The sequence below is a fragment of the Eublepharis macularius genome, chromosome 3, assembly GCF_028583425.1.
Source record: "Eublepharis macularius isolate TG4126 chromosome 3, MPM_Emac_v1.0, whole genome shotgun sequence".
Classification (NCBI taxonomy): domain Eukaryota; kingdom Metazoa; phylum Chordata; class Lepidosauria; order Squamata; family Eublepharidae; genus Eublepharis; species Eublepharis macularius.
The window spans coordinates 181,965,533-181,987,447 of record NC_072792.1 but is presented as its reverse complement, the minus strand read 5'-3'; the positions used below and the strand labels follow the sequence as shown (position 1 = coordinate 181,987,447).

General features: G+C 48.3%; 1 protein-coding gene across 1 annotated transcript in view; it reads right to left on the bottom strand.

Moving 5' to 3' along the window:
• Nucleotides 1–5,556: 5,556 nt before the first annotated feature.
• RELT (RELT TNF receptor) overlaps nt 5,557–21,915 on the bottom strand; it is a 90,273-nt gene continuing 73,914 nt past the window's right edge. The window contains exons 7-12 of the mRNA XM_054974490.1: nt 17,209–17,289; nt 14,280–14,361; nt 12,334–12,573; nt 10,955–11,135; nt 8,072–8,121; nt 5,557–5,611 (exon numbers count right to left, since the gene is read on the bottom strand). Coding sequence (XP_054830465.1) covers nt 8,074–8,121; nt 10,955–11,135; nt 12,334–12,573; nt 14,280–14,361; nt 17,209–17,289 — 632 coding nt within the window. The 3' untranslated portion in view covers nt 5,557–5,611; nt 8,072–8,073. The remainder of the gene's footprint in view (nt 5,612–8,071; nt 8,122–10,954; nt 11,136–12,333; nt 12,574–14,279; nt 14,362–17,208; nt 17,290–21,915) is intronic.

Sequence of the window (21,915 nt, the reverse complement as noted above, 5' to 3'; positions counted from 1 at the left end):
AATCGCTAATAGCTGCTAAAGGAGACCTCCACATTTTGGGCATTCTCAATCCCAGCACCAGAAGGCAATATCAAGGGAAGGCATCGGCCTCTACGCCGTTTTTTTGGCCACCATGTGAGACAAGATAGTGGACCAGATGAAACGCTGGTCTGATCCAGCAGGGCTGCTCTTATGTTGCCAACGAACTCCTCAGGAGCCGTGGGACGAGAAATGGTGATGGTGGAGCATGCCTTCAAGTCATAGCTGACTTATGGCGACCCCTGGTGGGGTTTTCATGGCAAGAGACTATCAGAAGTGGTTTGCCGTTGCCTGCCTCTGCAGCCCTGGTCTTCGTTGCAGGTCTCCCATCCAAGTACTAACCAAGGCTGACCCTGCTTAGCTTCTGAGATTGGACGAGATCAGGCTCACCTGGGCTATCAAGGTCAGGGTTTTAGGGGAAGATGAGATACATAAATTTAAACAATATTCTAGCATAAACTTTTGTGGACTTGGAGCCCCCTTCTTTACTTTGCTGCAGAAATTCTTTTGCTACAAGAGATGCTCAGCTCCCCCTCTGTACTGCGGGACTGTACCGCATCTATCTGGGACTGCTGTCTGATAACTTCCTGTAGTGCGAGATTCTTTTGATTGAAGGTACCTCCCTTGGGAAGCCGCCGAGCCGCTGCCTTGCACGCTCAACCCTTTCCAGTGCAAAAGCAAATGGCGGAGTGCCTCATTCCTTTGCTCGCCCTCTAGCATCTTGCATGATTGAAACATTTCTGGTCTCAAGCGACCAGGTGTTGCTATGAGAGCTGCCCCCCCACACACACACCGAAAAAAACAAGCAAGGTGAAAGCGAATGCTTTAAAGTGTTTTCTTTTTCTTGCATGGCCTCCTTTTAAGCAATTTCGCCCGCAAGTAGTTTATTGAAGGTCAGTGGGGGAAACGATGCCCGAGAGACGGTGAGCAGCGCTTCACACCAGGGAGCAGGGCGGTGGAGCTTCACCTCTTGGCTTTAAGACAGCTGAAGAGTTGATGAACCCCACACGCCCTCGTGCTTTTTTTCTAGGCCGCTGGCTTTTCAGACTGCTCGTGTACAGAGACCACAGTTGCTGAGCTAGGCTCCATCTTCCTCCAGGACTGGAATCGGGATAATTAATCTCTTCTTTGTGTATTTCCCCCGACCCTTTGGGACTTCTTGGCTCCCTGCGTGCCTTACCTGTGCCAAAACCCTCTCCGCAGCCAAGCACCTGGAGGCTTAGAAGCCCTAGTAACTAGCAGACATTGGGCTAAAGATAGCTGGTGCAAGCACAAGCTTGCTTTAAGGAGGACAATAGGGACCACGGCTCCTTAGCTGGGATGCCCGTGTCCTCTTCTGTGCTAACTTCAACTTGGCAGCATCACCTATTTTCCACCAAAGATTTGATGCAGGAGGGGGATTATGGAGGCCATCTAGTCTGACCTCTGTTCCCCCCGCTCAAAGCAGGAAATCCAGAGGTAAAGCATCCCTCACAGGTAACTGTCCAGCCTCTATCTGCAAACCTCTGGTGCAGGATAGCCCACCTACTCCCCGCCATTGGTTGGTTTCATTATCAAACAAAAATTTCTCTTGATGTTCAGCCTAAATGTACCCTCAAATGCATGCCGTGGTAACTTAATAATAATTAAAAAGTATTTATAGCATATGATATGCCTAATAATGCTGCTGCTGCTAATAATAATAATAATAATAGTGCTTCTATACAACCCTTCTAGACAGATTAGTGCCCCATTCAGAGCAGTGAACAAAGTCAGTGTTATTATTATCACAATACAGCCGAGAAGCTGGGGGTGAGAGGAGGGGCTTGCCCAAGGCCACCTGCTGAGCTCATGGCAGGGGAGTCGAACCAGCAGAGTGCTGATTCACAGCGCAGCCACTTAACCACTATACTACAGCAGCCAACAAGGCTTAATAATAACAACAACAGTAACAGTGTGCTTATATACCATTCTTATAGACAGATTAGTGCTCAACTCAGAGCAGTGAACAAAGTAAGTATTATCATCCCCACAATACGGCTGGGGAGTTGGGGCTGGGAGGAGTGGCTCACCCAAGGCCACCTGCTGAGCTCATGGCATTCTAACCAGCAGAGTGGTAATTCGCAGCCCAACCACTTAACCACGATGCTACAGCAGCTCTCATAACAATACACTTCTATACTGCTCTTCTAGACAGATTAGTACCCCACTTAGAGCAATGAACCAGGTCAGTGTTGTTATTATTCCCTCTGTGCAGCTGGGCTGAGAGGAGTGGCTTACCCAAGGCCACCTGCTGAGCTCAGGGCAGGAGTGGAAGTCGAACCACCACAGTGCTGCCTCACAACCCAACCACTTAACTACTACGCTACAGCAGCTTTAACACTTTGACAATGATGAACACATCATTCTGAGTCAGAACCTCGGCCTATCAAAGCCAGTATTGTCTACTAGGACTGGTAGCCGCTCTCCAGGATCTCAAGCAGAGGTTTTTCATGTCACGTACTGCCTGATCCTTTCAAATGGATTGAACCTGGGACCCTACTGAGCCACAGCCCCTCCTACAAAACGTTTGCAACTGCATGTATTGCTCGGCTCCTATGATCAGCTTTTCTGCTGATGCAAGAAGGAAGGACACCTGAGAAGTCACACTCTTCGGTCTGTCTGCATCCTGTCTACCTGTGAATTCATTCGGCACTTTTCTCCAGTGCAAACAACTCTTGCATTGGGTTTATAGTAGGAAAGGTCATCCTTGAAGTCTGGAGTGTGTGTGGGGGGTCCTAACTTGTGAAGGGGTTTAAAGGTAAGGCCCTGCTGCAGCTGAAATTGATTACAAGGCCCCCATTTCTGTGACCCTAAGCCTGCACACCCTTCAACATCCTCTTTGATACCAGCTCCCTTTCCCCCACCCTAACCTGGATGGCCCAGGTGAGCCCAATCTCATCAGATCTCAGAAGCTAAGCAGGGTCGGCCTTGGTTAGTAATCGGATGGGAGACCTCCAGCAAAGACCAGGGTTGCAGAGGCAGGCAATGGCAAACCACTTCTGTTAGTCTCTTGCCATGAAAACCCCACCAGGGGTCGCCACAAGTCAACGATGACTTGAGGGCACCACCCTTTCTACCACTCTTTCCCCCAAACCATTAGGCCTTGAACACCAGCGTTATAGTGGCAGCCGAGAAGCGCAAGACTCCATCGTTGCTTTCAGAATTGTTTTTATTTATTCAACGTACAGAAATGAAACCCACCTGGCTTAAAAAGCCACCCAGGATAACATTAAAAAAAAATCCCAAGAACGTAACATCATCAGAAATAAATAAAACGAGCGGCAGAGCCCAGTGGGCGTGTCTGGAAAGGATGGACCTGGCTCTGCTTTGCTCTCATAAATAACACAACATGTGATGTAAAAAAAATAATAATAAAAAAATAATAATTACAGATAACAAAAAGCTAGGTCGGCTGGAGCTAGCTTGCAAGGACCCTAATTAACAGATTCTTCCAGTTGCAAACTGCTGGAAATGTTAGCCTTCTGGGCTTTAATGCTGTCCCCCCCAAGCAAGGGTCCCATAGTTAAGTTCTAAGAAGTTCCGGGTTCCCATTGGCGCCTAGGACTTGGAAACCCTAATTCCCCCTTTCCATTCCAAAAAAATGGGTGTTTCGCTGGAATACAGTTTAATCATTCATCCTGGGTAGGGGAATAGCTTATGCTCTTTGGATTCATTGAGGGTAGGCTAGCAGAGAAAAGCAGAAGTCCAGGGTACCAGCCCTTCAACACTGAGGTCTAATAGCATGGCCAAACCTGCTATGGTATGTTTCGCCTCTATATCAATGCTAGGGCTGTGTGAATGCCACCAGTTGGGGCTAAGTGCAGAAAAACTATGGTATTCTATGCAGAACTCAGCTTCCACGCGAGGTTCAATTTTATTTATATTGCAAGTTTCTACACCTTAGGGTTGTGAACATGCCACCGAGGCTGAGAGGGCAAGGCCTGGTGAAAAATCTCAGAAGCTAAAGGGGCTGCTGAACTTAGCCATGTGGACACGTTGGCACTCTTTTGTTCCTCCCCAGAAGGAGAATAAATGAGGCACAATAAAGAGATGTATTGTCGAAGGCTTTCACGGCTGGAGAACGATGGTTGTTGTGGATTTTCCGGGCTGTATAGCCATGGTCTTGGCATTGCAGTTCCTGACGTTTTGCCAGCAGCTGTGACTGGCATCTTCAGAGGTGTAGCACCAAAAGACCGAGATCTCTCAGTGTCACAGTGTGGAGAAGATGTTGGCAGGCCATTTATATCTACTCAGGGAGGTGGGTTTGGGCTAAGTCATCCCGTAAGAGTTTCCCAGGGTGTGGAATGCTAATGGTGGGAGGCTTCACTGTATCCTGAGGAGGTTCTTTTGCATATGGATTGGTGCTTGATATGCTAATCTTCTCTGCAGGGCTATTGTCGGGTATAGAGTATTTTGTTAGCCTGGTGTTTTTCAGGACTGGAAACCATGCTCTATTCATAGAGCATGGTTTCCAGTCCTGAAAAACACCAGGCTAACAAAACAGGACAGTGAAGTAGAGCTTCCATGTTCAGAGGCAGTATACCTCTGAGTACCAGTTGCTGGGGGCCAAATGCTGGGAGAGGGTCCCTGCTTGCGGTCCTTGGGAGGGAGGCGCTGCAGGGAACAGTTTGCTGAACTTGATGGGCCTTTTTGTTCTGCTTTTAACAGATGTAGGATGAGCAAAACCACTATCCTTGGCTAGGGAGCCACCAGTGAAAAACGGACAATTTCCAATTTCTTATCTGCAGCTCGAAGCAGTTTTGGTTGAACGAATGACAGCAACCTTTTGAGTGCTGCAGAAATGTAAAAATGAATACAAAGAAGCATTCCACGAAGGCAGCCAGTCTGCTCCAGGGCTTAAGAGTGTTGGACTAGTTTCTGGGAGAGCTGAGTTCGTATCCCTCATCGACCACAAAAGTTCACAGGATGACCTTGGACGAACTGCACTCTCTCAGCCTAACCTTACAGAGTTGATGCAAAGACATAAATAGCAGAGGAGAGAAGCAGTTCTGCTGCCTAGACCTCCTTCAAGAAAAGGTGGGATGATACTCTAAAAGAGGGGGATATGCCTGGATCCCACACACCCATGGAACGGCATTTCCACCATGTCTGGAAAGCTAAGGGAAGCCCTCCGTTCTTGTTCAAGTGCCCATGTTCCCCTCCGTTCAATTTGGCTCTGAGGCAATGCCTGTGGTAAGTGCCCCCCCACCCCGGTCAGAAGGCTGCAAACCCCAGGCGGAGCGGCAACGAAAGCGTATGTGTAGATGTTCCAGTTTGGCAGCTCAAGGTTTCCCTCCCCCCATCCCTTTCCTCAAGTCCTTTTTCAGGAAAGGAAAAAAAGTCTTTGCCATGCCAGGCGTGTCCTTTGGAGCGTCCCCCCTCCAGCTGGCATGGATGGTGTTTACCCATGAGGACCCGCCCCACGATGCTCCACGGCGCTGGTGCTCTCCCAAGGGGGAAAAAACAAGGGCCGTCCTTCACCTTGTGTGATGCCCCGCCTGTGCTTAGCTGGAATCCTCCAATTTAGCTGCTGTTCCACATCTGGTGTGGTACGGCGCAGTCAGATGATTACCTGCAAAAGAGGAGGACAGCGATGAAGCAGCAAGCAGGAAGCGAAAACAGAGCTGAGAAAACAAGGGGGTTGAAAAAGAACGGGGTCAAGTGGGACAAAGTTTCTCTACGAATTTTTCCACGTCTATTCTCCCAGTTTGCGAATATTCGGGAAACATTTGCTTCCCAATGGTTCTGCGGTACATCTCAACCTTTGACAGTCTCCAACATCTAACAGCCAACATCTAGCAATATTGGATGCAAGACTTCTGAAAATATCTCATTTTTAATTCATTTATCCAGTCAGGAAAAAAAAAAGATTGCCCCTATTATTGGTAATTTAAACCAAGACAGCCGAATCGCCAAGTCAGCTTTTGATTTCGGGGCCTAAATGAGGGGTTAAAAGCCAAAATGCAAAATTTTGAAATGCTGTCAAATGAAGAGTTCTTTTCAATTAATTCACTTGCTGGTTTCCCCCCCCTCTTCCAAAATATTGCTAACAGCCAACAAAAGTTGGCTTGTTCTTTTGTGGAAGAGACTTCTTGGAGCTATGGTATGCTACGGTAACATCAAGACTGACTATTGTAATGCACCATACATAGGTCTCTCATCTAAGTTAACTAGGAGACATAGTGCAAAACGCTATGGCACAACTGTTATCAGGAGTAGGGATGTGCACTTCAGGTTTCCAACTCAGAAAAAATACCCGAATCGGACCTGAGTCGCAAAGATTTGGGATTTCTGAAAAGGTCCCAGCATACCCAGGCTGTTTTGGAAACCCCGAATCAAAGACTCCCGAAGCTATTTGTGTAGCTTCGGGAAGCTTCGGGACAAGGGGTTGAAATGTCCCTCTCCATGCCGCTGTGCAGCAGGAGGGAGAGGGACATTTAAACCACCAATCAGCTGTTTGTCAGGGTTTCCGACAAGTAGCTGAGTACAGATTGCCAGGGTTTAAATTTCCCTCTCCCCGCTGCTGCACAGTGGCAGGAAGAGGGACATTTAAATCCCTGACGCAGCTGCTTGTCAGGGGTTTCCCTGACAAGTGGCTGAGTGCAGCCTGCCAGGGAGTAGAGGAGACTTTGAAGGGAAGGAGGCTCCCCACAAGGCTTGCAACCTCCGCCCCTTCAAAGTCTCCTCCCTCCCTCCAGCTGGCTCCATCCCTCCAGATGGAGTTTAAAGGGCTGGCCACAAACCCTGCCAAGCAGCTGATCTGCTTGGTGGGGTTTGAACTCCCCCCCCCTCGGCTTATTTCACCCGATGGGAGGGGAAGGAGGGGGTTCCCTCCTCCCCCCCCATAGGGTGAAATAAGCAGGGGGGGTAGTTTGTCAGTGTGCTCCAAATCTTTATGGGGCACACCGAAGTGGCTGCCGGGGTTAAATGCCGGAGTTAAACAAGGGATTCCCGAAGCGGCTTGCTGCTTCAGGAATCCCTTATTACCGACTCTTTTTTTCTGCTTCGGGTTTCCTGAAGCAGGAAACCCGATTTTTTTTTTTTGCACACCCCTAATCAGGAGTAAGCAGGAGCATGACATCACCCCCATTCTGTAGTCACTCCATTAGCTACCTATCAGTTACTATGCTCAGGTCAAGGCATTGGTTATCACCTACAAAGCTCTTCATGGCCTTGGTCTGGAATACCTGCACAACTGCCTCCCTCCCTATGTTCCTCCATGGCAGCTTCACTCATCTAAACCGGGTCCCTTGCAGGTGCCAGCCTGCACATGGGTGAAATTAACAACAGCCCACACACGAGCATTTTCTGTGGTGGCCCCTACCCTGTGGAACGGCCTGCCTGTGGAGGTCAGGAGAGCCCCCACTCTCCTGGCTTTCCACAAATGATGCAAAACCGAATTATTCAAAAAGACTTTTGTATTGGAGGGAGGGGGTCTCAGATGCTCCGCTAATGAGTTAAGGACCAAAGACTTCACCACTATGTTGCCTTATGTCCTATCTATTGCTTTAAGTATGTGCTCCTATGTGCTACCTATGCCTCAAGTTGCACCATACTGGGTAGTTCTATGTTGTCTAATGTCAGCCCTAGAATTGCTTGTCTTCTGTTTCAGCATTTCTTCAATTTTGTATTGGATTCTTGCTAATGCTATGTCTTTGTAAACTTGTGCTTATTTATCATATGGCATTGCTTATGGAAGTGTCCTTGATATTGAATGTACTTATCGCATAGTCTATAATCCGCCTTGAATCTCAATGAGAAAGGCGGACTATAAATGACATAAATAAAATTTAAAAAATATATTCAGACATCATAAGGTGCTGCGGTGCCCCAGCTGACGCCCCCCAAAAGAGACAGATTAGCCAGCATCCCAAAGCAAAGCGTAGTAGTGCCCACTTCTCAAAAGCACCAGAATGGGAATTAGTCTTTCCCCCGTCACCAATGAAGTATCAAAGCTACTCAGGGACCCTTGAGATAACCCTTCACCCGCAATAAAAGTTGGCAACAGCAAAATGCAGAACTGATGGGTTACCTTCAGATAACCAGGTTAGTCTCTCCGAGTCTAACAATAAGTGGGCTGTCCTAGAAAAATGAAGGCATGATACTGCAATCAGAACTGGGAAGGGAGAATTTAGGAGCGAAGGTTTGCCTTGATGGCAGGAAGCACAGCTGAGGTTTCATTCGTGCCCCGCTTGGCATGACCGCCTGTTTCTTCCAGAGGAATCAGCCGTGTTAGTCTGCAGTTGCAAAATAGCAAAGAGTCCAGTAGCACCTTTAAGACTAACCAACTTCATTGTAGCATAAGCTTTTGAGAACCACAGCTCTCCGTCAGATGCATCGTCAGATGCATCTGACCAAGAGAGCTGTGGTTCTCGAAAGCTTATGCTACAATAAAGTTGCATCTGACCAAGAGAGCTGTGGTTCTCGAAAGCGTATGCTACAATAAAGTTGGTTAGTCTTAAAGGTGCTACTTGTTTCTTTCTTGACAGTTTATGGGGCTTGGTTTTATTGAAAGGGCAGGTTCCATGCCAGAACCCTTTCTGGGCATCAGCAATGCATAAGCAAAGACGCTTTGCACATGTCCGGGGACTCTTGTTTTCTCAATCAGACAGCACGCACACAGGAGAAAAGAATAATTTTATGTATTGTCTGTACCTATGGATCAACCACATTTATCACAACTGCTTGTGTTGTGACATGAAATTGACTGATGACGGCCTTCCTCAAGATTCCATTGCTGGTAATCTCGACTGGATGGAGCCTCCATGGTCAGAGGCACTATACCTCTGAATATCAGCTGCTGGGAAACAGCCAGGGTTGGAGGGCCTGCTTATGGCCTTGTGAGAGGTATCTGGACGGGAACTTTTGGTCTGCCCCAGCGGTGTCACCCAATTCTTCCCACTCCTTCTCTGTAGCATAGGAAACTGGCTCTCATCCCAAGCAGTTACGTAAAGGTCCCAATCCCCTTCCTTGTGGGCTACAGCCAATGCTGTACACCCTCTTTCAGTAAAACTCCCTTTTTATTTAGAGTATTCTCCCAGTCACCAATACCGTAATCTGCAGGGGAGGTGGTGGAAGTATATAACCAATTATCTGTTCTCCTTCTCCCTGCCTCCTCAGGGCTGCTGAACTCGTAATCTCTTTCCCAAAGAGCTTCTCCTCCAGCAGTTTCCTCCCCTCCCATCATTACTGTGTGTCATAACGTGCCCCATTGTGTGTGGTGTCAGGCTGTCAATAGCAGACGTCACGCTTAGTCATCTCTTGTTTTGCAAATGGAGACCCTCAAAAACAGTACACAGGCCGGCGGGCGTTTGCTCACAGGTGAAGGAAGACATTTTGTGATTATCCTAAGGGCAACATCTGTACAAGAGGCAGGGACAGGCCAAGTTGCAAGAAACGAACCCGGTGACAGGGTGGGTTGCTCAAGAGTCTGCCTGATGGAGGACAGCCGTGCTAGTGTTATGTAGCAATCAGGCTTGAGCTAAGCCAGCAACCCGATTTTGCAAACCGGTTTGGAGCCCTCATAAGGTACATTCCCTCCACTGATTTCGGGGGAGGGCAATCCAAAGGAACTGAGGGAGGTGTCTAAAAAGTTAGACTTCTTTTTTAAAAAGTGCTTTGCATGTTGGCACAAAGCAGTTTTTTTTCAGGCTGAGAGCTGCTGTAATATAGTGGTTAAGTGGCTAGGCTCCGAGCCAGCACTCTGCTGGTTCGACTCCCACTCCTGCCATGAGCTCAGAGGGTGGCCTTGGGTCAGCCCCTCCTCTCAGCCCAGCTCCAAAGTTGTATTGTGAGGATAATGATAACACTGAATTTGTTGACCACTTTCACAGTAATCTGTCCAGCAGAGCAGTATTATAAGCACATGGTTGTAGTAGTAGTAGTAGTTTTTACTATTGTTATTGTTGTTGTTATTAAACAGGTTTAGGAAGCAGCAGGTTGAGAAAATGAGGTGGTTGCAAATGAGCATGAAAATATTAGTGGGAGTCTGGAGGATGGAGTGGGAGGGCTGTGGAAATTTACACCCTTCAGAATGGAAGCTTTGATATAAAAAATTGCCTCCATTATGTTTAATCTTCAAAATACTTTTTATCTTCACAGTGGGGTACAGTTCACCCTGCAAATAGCCCTCCGAGAGAGTTACCTGATATTGCCATCTTAGAGGCATTTCTCTGGTCGCCTGTTGCAAATAAGATCGCCTCTAGGTGATCTTCTAGGACACCTTCACAGTGGTTCCTTTGTGGCTTCTTTTGGGCCTCAAATGACTCACACATGCAAGCAGGCTATAAAAAATATCTGAAGGCCTGTTTGCAAAATGGATTACTCCACTTTTTTCCAAGCAGGAAGGACTAAGACTGCATGAATTCCTCTGGATGATTTTCTTAAAGTCAGGGATCAGAATTCAATTCTCTGACAACCAGGACACACAACGCCCAAGAGCTACATGGCACCCACAGAATTGCAAGCATGTGGCAGGAAGTAACATCATGTCACAGTAACGTCATGTGCGTTTGGGTGCACAAAGGAGAAACACAGGATTTGAGACCAAAAGCACCTTAGAGACTGACAAGATTTTCTGGGTATAAACTTTCGAGAGTCAGAGCACCCTTTTTCAGATATGAAGAATCACCCTTCTTCAGATACAAGCAGGAATAGAGATCTTACGGATCTCCATTCCTACTTGTATCTGATGAAGGGAGCTTTGGCTCTCGAAAGCTTACACCCTGAAAATCTTGTTGGTCTCTAAGGTGCCACCGGACTCCAATCCTGCTGTCCTACTGCAAACCAACATGGCTGCTAACCTAAAACGATCTTCAAAGGAGAAACGGTAATCGACCCACAGACACACCACTGCTTTTCTGAGACTGGCAGTTCTTAATCAAAGTTAGCACCTGCTTTCCCCTTCCCCTCTCACCTCTTGCTGGCCATCTCCCGTCGTAAGCCATTTTGGCTTCACGCTATTTCCAAGGATCGGTTTTTGCTCCGGAACTAGGCAGGCGTAGGGGGGCTCGGTTGACTCAGCCCCTGCGCTCTCAGAGATGGTTTTCACTTCTGAGGGGCTGGGCTTCTGTTCTGGGATCCGGGCGACACGGAACCTTTTGGAAAGGGGGGGAAACACACATATCCCAGTGATGCACAGATCCGACGAACCTCTCAGCTGCCTCTGGGGGGACAAGCTCAGAAACCGTCATGGTTTCCCAAAGGAGGAACTGGGAGAGGAGCCAACCAAAGAGTGTTTGCCGCAGAGCAGAGACTTTTGGCAGACCATCCAACCCATCTCATTGCAACTGTGTTTGGCTACCTGTTAGCTTCCAGATACAAAGCAAGGTGCCTCTTTTGACCTATAAAGTCCATTATGGCCCGCGTGTCTCAGAGCATGCTTAGGGCAGAATGATTCCCCAGGGTTTTTAAAGGATAGTCTCTTCCAAATCTAGGGTTCCCAGGTGCCCGCCGGTGGCAGGCAAACTCCCGGGGATTTGCCACCTTGCCCACCAACCTGTCAGTGGTTGGTGGACAGTGACAAGCTCCTGGAGGTTGCCCACCACTGGCAGGCACCTCAGGAACACGTGCCGTGCGCATGCTCCCAACAGGCATGGAGACATTGCTTCCGGAAGTGATGTCATTACGCCAGCTGCAGGAGCATTCCTGAGCTTTGTTTGGGGCTGATTTGGGCCCCAAACGGGCTGAATCAGCCCCAAACAGAGCGTGGGAGTGCTCCTGTGGCTGATGCGATGATGTCACTTCCAGAAGAAGACCTCGCCGCTGGCATGAGGTAAATGCCAGGACACCTCCTCTCCCCGGGAGGGTATCGGGACTTGGCAACCCTATCCAAATCCTGCGTCTGGGAAAGCTAAAAGTGTATGAGGATGGGGGTGGGAGATGGAACAGGGCTCTTTTGCCCCCCTCACTTCGGCAATTTTAAAAACTTCGGTTTTTAAAATTCTGTCTTCATCTTGAGGGCTCCCCTCTCGCTTTAAAACAAAAGTGAACATGGATGGGGGCATTCAGAATTCAAGGAGGCTGCAATGACATAACATACACAGACCTGGGCCGTTTCCACACGGCTTACCTTCTTCCGAAAACCAGCGTCTTTGCGCGCGAAATCTCACCAGGAAGAGGCTGTTATCGCGTGAGAAGACAGTTATCACGGAAGACAGCGTCTTCTCGTGTGATAACAGCATGCAAAGACGCTGTTTTTCAGAAGTTTTTGGAAGAAGGTAAGCCGTGTGGAAACGGCCCTGCTCGTGATTGGCTCTTCATCGTAGATAGAAATAATTAAATAAATGGAAATACCTGCCCACAGAGAGGATGGTGATTTCTCCCGGCCGGCCAACCTTGCTTCCTGGTTTTGCTGGCTTGACACCGGCGCTGCTGGCGGCTACAGCAGCGGCTTCTGGGGAAAGCAGCACCTCGGGCCACTTCCTCTGGCTGCAGCGGGTACAGGTGGGGCCCGAACGGGTGGCTAAGCCCTGGACCGTGTGAAGATGGTGCTGGTGCCGGCAGATGTGAGGGATCTGGGGCAGGAGTTGCAACCTAGGGACAAGCGAGGCCAGCGTCAACAGGAGGGGAGAGCGCTCAAGGACGTCCCATAGCCAAATCATTTCCCTTCGCATCTAGCAAAAGCAATCCGTCGGTATTTCAGTTTCATAAGAACGTAAGAGAAGCCATGTTGGATCAGGCCAGTGGCCCAGCCAGTCCAACACTCTGTGTCACACAGCGGCCAAAAAACCAGGTGTCCTCAGGAGGTCTGCCAGTGGGGAAGGGACACTAGAAGCCCTCCCACTGATTGTCCCCCCCAAACACCAAGACTACAGAGCATCACTGCCCTAGACAGAGAGTTCCCTCTATACCTTGTGGCTAATAGCCACAGCTCCATATGTTTATCCAATCCCCTCTTGAAGCTGTCTATGCTTGAAGCTGCCACCACCTCCTGTGGCAGTGAGTTCCATGTGTTAATCACCCTTTGGGTGAAGAACTACTTCCTTTTATCTGTTCTATCCCAACTGCTCAGCAATTTCATTGAGTGCCCACAAGATCTTGTATTGTGAGAAAGGGAGAAAAATACTTCTTTCTCTACCTTCTCTATCCCATGCATAATCTTGTAAACCTCTGTCATGTCACCCCTCAGTCGTCATTTCTCCAAGCTAAAGAGCCCCAAGCGCTTTAACCTTTCTTCATAGGGGAAGTGTTCCATCCCTTTAATCATTTCTGCATGGGAGATTTTTCTTTGGGAAAGCCATGCATGTAGAAATCTCACAGGTAAATATCCAGAGGAGTTAGCCGTGTTAGTCTGTGGTAGCAAAATCAAAAAGAGTCCAGTAGCACCTTTAAGACTAACCAATTTCATTGTAGCGTAAGCTTTCGAGAATCATGTTCTCTTCGTCAGATGCATGGAGGGCAGAAGGAAACTGGCCAAATATAGAGGAGGAAAGAGAACGTGATTCTCGAAAGCTTATGCTACAATAAAATTGGTTAGTCTTAAAGGTGCTACTGGACTCTTTTTGATTTCACAGGTAAATATGTTTCTTCTCATTCGGTCAAGAATAGGGAGGACCTTCCACCCTTATGTCCCTTTCCCAAAGGTAGATCTATTTAATACCGCTTTCCCTGGGGCCGTTTCCAAGCAGAAAGTGGCTTCCATGGTCTCTGGGCTAAGGAACCAGCTTCCTGCTGAGATTTTTTTGGGGAGGTGGAAATCTGTGGCCTTACTGTATTAATGCAAAAAAGCCTTATGGGACCTTAAGCGCTATAATCCAATTTACTGCAATATAGACTTTTGGGCAATGAAAAGTTATGTTTCAACGAAGGGGTTCCTCTTTAAGATCTTAAAGGACTTCTTTTGTTGTGCAAGATTAATGTGGATGCTTTAAAAAAAAAAACTCTGAAGACCTGTTGATCCAGGCCTACAATCATCCAATTCTGTTTTCTTGGCTCCGGCTCAGAATATACACTATGCTCTCATCTGCTGCTGAAATTGTCTCGTCAGCTTGTTTTATGGTGCATTGGAATTCACACTGAGGGTTTTTTCCCCCTTAGGAAGCAAGTCGTAAATCTCCTTAATAAAGGCCTGCCTCTATCCTTCAAGGAATAGAAGCCACTTCACGGCTTTCTTTCCCTCTGCCACATTTCCTGGCAGAGCCAGCCCCTAAGTCTCCTTTTCTTTGTGTCTCTGTCTTTGAGCCGCCAGATTTGGGGAGGTGGGGGCTGCAGTGGAGGAAGAGAAGAGAAAGGTCTCGTACTTGTTCGCAGGTTTGTAAACGGGCTGCATGAGTTGTTTGCTGTGATACTCCTTCAGCATCTCCTCCAGGACAACAGCATTCTCTGTTGGGAGGAAATAGGAGAGGGGAAATGAAAGAAAATCTTTTAGAAAATGGAGGCGGTGTGTGATGAATACATACAACTGCCTCAAATTAGTTCTTGTTGAAGGGTAGAGTCCGTGTCAGGAATGTTTTGCTTTAGATTTAAAGAGCGTGTGCATGTTTTGAGTAGGGTTGCCAGCTCCAACTTGGGAAATTCCTGGAGGTCTTGTGGGTGATATCTGGAGAAACCTGGATAAAGTGGGGTTTGGGGAGGGAAAAGATCTTGGCATGGCATAATTCCATAGAGTCCACCCCCAAAAGTAGCCATTTTCTCCAGGTGAACTGATCTCTGTGGCCTGGAGATCAGCTGTAATTCTGGGGGATCTCCAGCCACTACCTGGAGACTGGCAACCCTAGTTTTGAGAGAGAAGCCAACATGATGGAATATTCATCCTTATTAAAATAATCCCCTGACTGTAAAAAGTAAGATGTCAAGAATCCGGATTCTCCCTCTACAGAGAGAAGATGCTAGTAAACCAGACCCAAATTTTCCACTGTGGTGAGAAGCAGACCAGAATAAGACCAACTCTGGTCCACTTAGCTCTCGGTTCTGATGGGCAGCAGTTCTACAGGGTCTCGGGAAGAGAGGAGGACCCAGTATCTACTGCTTTATTTAAAACATCCATAGGCCGTGCTTATGGTTAACAATGAGCTCTAAAACCACCATAATTGTCAATACTGCCAGCCTCTAGCTTGGGCAACTTGGCAGCAGCAAAAATCTCCCAGTAAACATGAATAACAACAACGTTTGATTTATATACCGCCCTTCAGGACAACTTATAATAACAACATTCGATTTATATACTGCCCTTCAGGACAATTTAATGGCCACTCAGAGTGGTTTACAAAGTACGTCATTATTATCCCCACAACAACAGTCACCCTGTAAGGTGGGTGGGGCTGAGAGAGCTCTGAGAGAGCTGCGACTGACCCAAGGTCACCCAGCTGGCTTCAAGTGGAGGAGTGGGGAATCAAACCCGGCTCTCCAGATTAGAGTCCTGCTGCTCTTAACTATTACACCAAACTGGCTCTCAGCCACTACACCAAATACCCGCTCAAAGCAGTTTAGAAAGTATGTCATTATTATCCCCACAACAGCAAACACCCTGTGAGGTGGGTGGGGCTGAGAGAGCTCTGAGAGAGCCGTGACTAGCCCAAGGTCACCCAGCTGGCTTCAAGTGGAGGAGCAGGGAATCAAACCCCGTTCTCCAGATCAGAGTCCCGTGCTCTTAACCACTACACCAAGCTGAAAGCACGGAAGGCATCCAAAGTCATCTAAACAGGGTTCAAAATGACATTTACCAAGGTGAAGATGAGACCGATTAAAATGGGCCTTTCTGCTAGCAAGCATTCTCTGCTGGGAGGAATGCTGTTGGGAGGTGCCGTTGCTGAGCTGTGCCACCTCTTTCCCACAAGACGTTTCCTTCTACGTCGGACCCTTGGTCTTTCAAGCTCGGCCTTGTCTATTTGCATGGGCAGCAGTTCTCCAGGGTCTCAGGCTTTCTTTCGCACCACCTACTGCCAGGTCCTTTTTGCTGGCGGTGAACCTGGGCCCTTTTGCTTGCAAAATGGATGCTTTGCCACTGAGCCACAGCTCCATCCCAGTATGGGAAGAGTAGGATTTGAACTCCATTTCCAACGAACATCATAACTGTTGTTAAACCACTGCATCACACTAAAAGGTGATTAAAGAAATTGAGCGCTCCTGCAGACTATCTTGACAGTTAGTGGGGTCCAGTGCATAATATATTGGGCTGGGATCTGGGAGACCCGGGTTCGAATCTCCACTCTGCCATGGAAGCTTGCTGGGTGACCTCGAGCCAGTCACACATCCTCAGCCTCACAGGGCTGTTGTGAGGGTGAAATGGAGATGACAACAACGTAAGTTGCTCTGGGTCCACCCTGGCTAGAAAGACAGGGAGTAATTAAAGTAAAAGTAGGTGGGACGCATTTAGAACTCCCTTTGAAACAGACAGGATATGCTGGCCTTTGACTGGAGCCATAAGGTGACGGCTTGTGGCTCAGTGGTAGAGCATCTATCAAGAGCCACTGCAGTACAGCAGTTAAATGGCTGGGCTGTGAATCAGCATTCTGCTGGTTTGACTCCCACTACTGCCCTGAGCTCAGAACGTGGTCTTGGGTGAGCCACTCCTCTCAGCCCAGCTCCCCAGCTGTATTGTGGGGATAACAACAACACTGTTCATCACTCTGAGTGAGGCACTACTGTCTAGAAGAGTGGTATATAAGCGCAGTTATTATAAGCGGCTGCGAGGTGAATCAGCACTCTGCTGGTTCGACTCCCACTCCTGCCGTGAGCTCAGCAGGTGGCCTTGGGTGAACCCCTGCTCTCAGCCCCAGCTCCCCAGCTGCATTGTGGGAATAATAATACACTGACTTTGTTCATTGCTCTGAGAGGGCACTAATCTGCCTAGAAGAGCAATACATAAGTGCACTGTTAATATTGTTATCTGCTTTGCGCGCAGAAGGTCCCAACCCAAGCTCACTCCCAACCCAAGCATTTCCAGTTTTAAAAAAGGGATTAGAAAGCAGGTGAGAGGTAAGACCTCCACCTGAGACCCTGAAGAACAGCTGCCAGTCTGAGCAGACAATACTGACCTTGATGGACCAATGGTCCGATTCAATATAAGGCTGCTGCATGTATGCAGGTATGAGTTATGTGTTGAATCATGCGCAGCAATAGTTTATTTATATATAGTGGGCTCGGGACTTTTTTTTCTCGTAAGCCTGGAAAAGTGATGTTCCCCCTCCCCCTTGCTCCATCAACCCTCCTTTCCAGTCGAGGTCTTACCTTTTTTCTCCGTGATCAGGCGCACAAGAACACCGATGGTGTCTTCGTTCGCATCTTCTATGCGGTAGGCTGAACTATTGCCTGCAGGGATAGAACGGAACGTTGAAAAAGGAAGATACCCTGTTCTTTGCCCGGCACAAACCCTGAGAAGTTTGCTTGCAAGATAGGCAGTAAGGAGAGCCAAGTCTGTAGCTACATGCCTGTCTTTGCCCTAAGGTGCATTCCAGCAGCTAAACAGCCTTGCGTTTAGCAGACAGAAGATGGAGCTGTTGCATACTTGCTGCACAACTCCAGGGCTCAGGTTTTCCTGCAAAGGCAGTGTGTCACGGCGCCCTGTGACTCTGAGAAACACAGAAAGCAGCTGATGCTGAAAAGCAGTTCTATTTGGGGCCGACTGATAGAATCGGCATTTGTCTGCATGAGTGCACGACCCTTTCCTATGTGGTGTGAGAAGGAGAGACGCATGAACTACACACCCCAAGGGCATTAAAAAGGAATATTCCCACCAGGGAAGTCAACAGCCAGCATGGTGTAGTGGTTAGAATGTCAGACTATGATCTGGGAGATCCAGGTTCGAATCTCCAGCAAGGTCACTTGCTAGGTGACCTTGGGCCAGTTGCTCACTCTCAGTCCCACCTACCTCACAGGGCTGCTGTGAGGTAGACAATGGCAAAAAGGGAGAATGTTGCAAGCCACTCTGGGCCCCCACATGGGAGAAAAGTGGGGGGGTATAAAGGACGTTTAAAGATTAAATAAATAAATCCTCTCTTCAGGGGATGTCCACCAACAGGGAAAGATGCTTTTGTGAGCCCCGGAGACTCCTTTACGGCTTTTCGGATCGTCTCCAGAGCAGTTCTCATGACATTTTCCAGCCATCTTTTCTCCAAGCTGGTCAGAGTCACATATCAGGCAATTACACTCTGCCCTCCGTGCCTACCAAAGAACTGCCCTGCCATTCTGTGAACCACATTGGGCCGAGAGCACGCAAATTGTCTGAGGTCAACCAGGTCACACTATCCGAATCCAGGGCTCCTCAGTACAATGTTTTACCCCTGTGTTCCAAATGGGCCCTTATGTATGATCCTAGAAACACTGGCTAATCCTCGAGCCAGAGGACCAAGATGGTGGGCAGAAGTTCTTGTGGGACAAACTTCCCTCAGCGGTTTCTGCCCCACTAAAGCTAGCCTGATCTCAACAGATCTTGGAAGTATGCTTGGTTAGCCCTGGTTAGTACATGGATAAGAAACCACCAAGGAAGTCCAGGGTTGCTAGGCCCAAGCAGACAATGGCAAATCACCCTTGTTTGTCCCTTGCCTTGAAAACCCCAGCAGGGGTTGCCATAAGTTGGCTGTGACTTGATGGCCCTTTCCACCCTAAGTTGTTGTTGTTGACAATACCTAGGGTTACTAGCCTCCAGGTGGTAACTGGAGATCTCCCGGAATTACAACTGATCTCCAGGCAACACAGACCAGTTCCCCTGGAGAAAATGGCTGGTCTGAAGGGTGAACTCAACAGCATTCTACTCCACTGAGGCCCCTCCTCTCCCTAAACCCCGCCTTCTCCAGGCTCCACCCCCCAAATCCCAAGGGTTGCCAGGCCCAGGCTGGGAAATGGAGATTTGGGGGGTGGAGCCTGGAGACGGCAGGGTCTGAGGAAGGGAGTGGCCCCAGTGGGGTAGAATGCCATAGAATTCACCCTTCAGAGCTGCCATTTTCTCCAGGGGAACTGGTCTCTGTTGCCTGGAGATCCATTGTAATTCTGGGAGATCTCCAGCCACCACCTGGAGCCTGGCCACCCTCCCCCTCAAGGGTCTCTGGATTGCTTTAGAAGCAATCTATGCCACAGAAATGGAGCAACAAGTCACAGTTCCCTACAGAATTAGGTCAGGGCTGCCTTACAACAAACAATCTCACCCCCCACTCGGCCTCTTTCTCAGGTATAGGGCCTTGGCGGTAGCTATGGCAACCGCAGCCTCAGATGGGTAGTTCAGAAATCATATAGTCCTAATTCTCACAAAACAATTGTTGATGTTAGCAGGGAGGGAGATGTGAAGGTGTGAAGTGAGTGAGGGAAACTGTGCCAGTCAGACCAGAGAGATTGAACACTTGGGCTCTTTTACAGAGATTTCTGGGTGGTTGGTGTCCCCTAGGGCTGCCGGCCTCCAGGTGGTAGCTGGAGACCTCCTGGAATTACAACTGATCTCCAGGCAACAAATCAGATTCCCTGGAGAAAATGGCAGCTATGAAGGGTGAACTCTATAGAATTATACACCACTGAGGCCCCTCCCCTCCTCAAACCCCACCATCTTCAGACTCCACCCCCAAATCTCCAGGAATTTCTCAACCTGGACCTGGCAACCCGAGTGTCCCCCCACTCCACTTTTTGATGTCATACATGGAAAAAAACTAATCTTGCATTGGTGTAAATATCTATTTACTTCATTTATCCTGTTTTTCTCCCCACAATTGGGACACAAAGCAGCTTACATTTTGTTCCTCTGCTCCATTTTCTCCCACAACAACCCTGTGAGGCAGGAGAGGCTGATACAGTGTGTGACTGGCCCACCAAGGTCACCTAGTGCTAGGGTTGTGCACGTGCATTCCAGTGGCGACATGATGACGTCACCTCCGGAAGTGACATCATCACGCCAAGTGCGTGGCGGCGTCACTTCTGTAAGTGATGTCATTGCGCCAGTCACAGGAGTGCTCCCGTGCTCTGATTTGGCTGATTTGGGGCCAAATCGGAGTGCAGGGATGTTCCCACGGTCAGTGCGAGGGGTGGGAGCGCGCGCATGGTGTGCGCTCCTGAGGTGGTTGCCAGTGGCGGGCACGGTCCAGGAGCTTGCCCCCTCCCGCCGATCGCTCAACGATCAGCGGAGAAAGGGGCAAATCCCCGGGAGTTTGCCCGCAACCAGCCGACACCTGGTAACCCTACCTAGTGTGCTTCCATGGAAGAGTGAGGATTTGAGCCTGGGGTCTCCCAGCCCCCAACCCGACACTCTAACCACTACACTACATTGCCATGGCAGAATTTTCCTCCTCCCACATTTTGGGTATATGTGACAAATAACAGCTCCCTGGCCTACTTCTCAGACTCTGGCCTAAATACCAGTCACTTCCAGACAATTTTCCAAGACTTATCCAAAATTATCAGTAGCCATTGGATGAAATGTTCTGTGCAAGCCAAGCAAAACTGACAGGAAATGCTTTTAAAAAAAAATAAAACAGGAACGTTCTGACCAGTTACCCCCAAGGAAGTTATTCTGTTGAAATGTAGCAGGCAAGGCCCTTCTTTAATAAATTCTGCCCCAGTCTGGCCTCAGTTTGAGTTCGCCTCTTTTTTTAAGGCAGCAAAATACTAAATCTTCCTTCCTCACAAACTTTTATTAGCTCTCCTTCCTGTTTATGTGTTTATATGCTTTATTTGTTTTAAACATTTTAAATACATATGTTTATTTTAATTTTTTTAATGTTTGAAATGTTCTAACGTTCACCGACTTGGGCACCCTGGGTTGGGTTGAAGGGAAGCATAGAAAATGCTACGGAACCGTGTTGTTCCGTAGTAGAAGAGCAAAATTTGGGTCGAACAGCACCTTAAAGACCAACCAGATTTCCAGAGTATGAGCTTTTGAGAGTCAGACTCGAAATCTGAAGAATCTGGTACCTGAAGAAGTGAGCTGTGACTCACAAAAGCTCATATCCTACCACAGGTTTTGTTAGGCTTACAGGTGCTACTGGACTCTTGCTCTTTTCTCTGGAAATCTAGTTGATCTTTAAAGATGTTACTGGACTCAAATCTTTCTCTTCTACTACAGACCAATGTGGCTACCCACCCGAAACTATAGAAAACATTTTAAACAAACAAACAAACATGGAGCAGGCTATCAGTGGCCTGCCTGACCCCTGGCCCCATTTCACTTTGTTCTACAATTACACAAGGGTTCCCATGAGCTTCAGCAAACCTTTCCTGTTTGGGATTTAATATCCTGCTTTGCCAATGTTTTTTTTTTAAGTTACATGGGCACCTCTGCCAGAATCCAGATCACCACTGCTAAATCTTCTTCCCCTAAATCTTTCTCCCCTCTGCCTTCCGTGGCACTGGCTCACATTAAATAAACTTTTCTTGTAAGATCCTAGATTCAGCTCTGGGGTTTTTCACTACTGTGAGCTGCGTTACCCAAGCTTCAAGCATTGCTCCTGGAGATGTGTCCCTTTTGCTCCTGGGGTTGTGTCCCTATTAGCTTGAAAACCTATTTTGACATGGGAGGGTTCTATAGTTTAGCACCCAGCTGCTCAGCTGCTGTTTCCGGTCCCTGGCCGGAAGCCATCGTTGGTTCCAGCAGGGATGGAAGTCCTTCTGACTGCATGACCCCTCTCTTCTATTTTGAGCTCTCACAGATGTGGAGGATGTGGCTAGGGAAGGGGTTCAAAGCACTATCTTTCCACGTCCCCCTCGCCTTCCCTCCAATCTCAGTGGCTCATGTTGTGTGGAGGTGGAGGCAGCCACAAACCACAGGTACCATCGGCACATCCTGATACCAGAGCTACAGCTGGCAAAGATCCACCAGCGAGACCTCCTTGCCAGCCATTCAAGCGGCTCAGATGTGGGAGGCTACACTAATGTGCAAAAATACTGAAGCCTTGCAAAGCACTTGAGCTTTTGAATTGGAAGGTGAGAAAAGGTGAGGTTCAATAAGCATACGGAGGA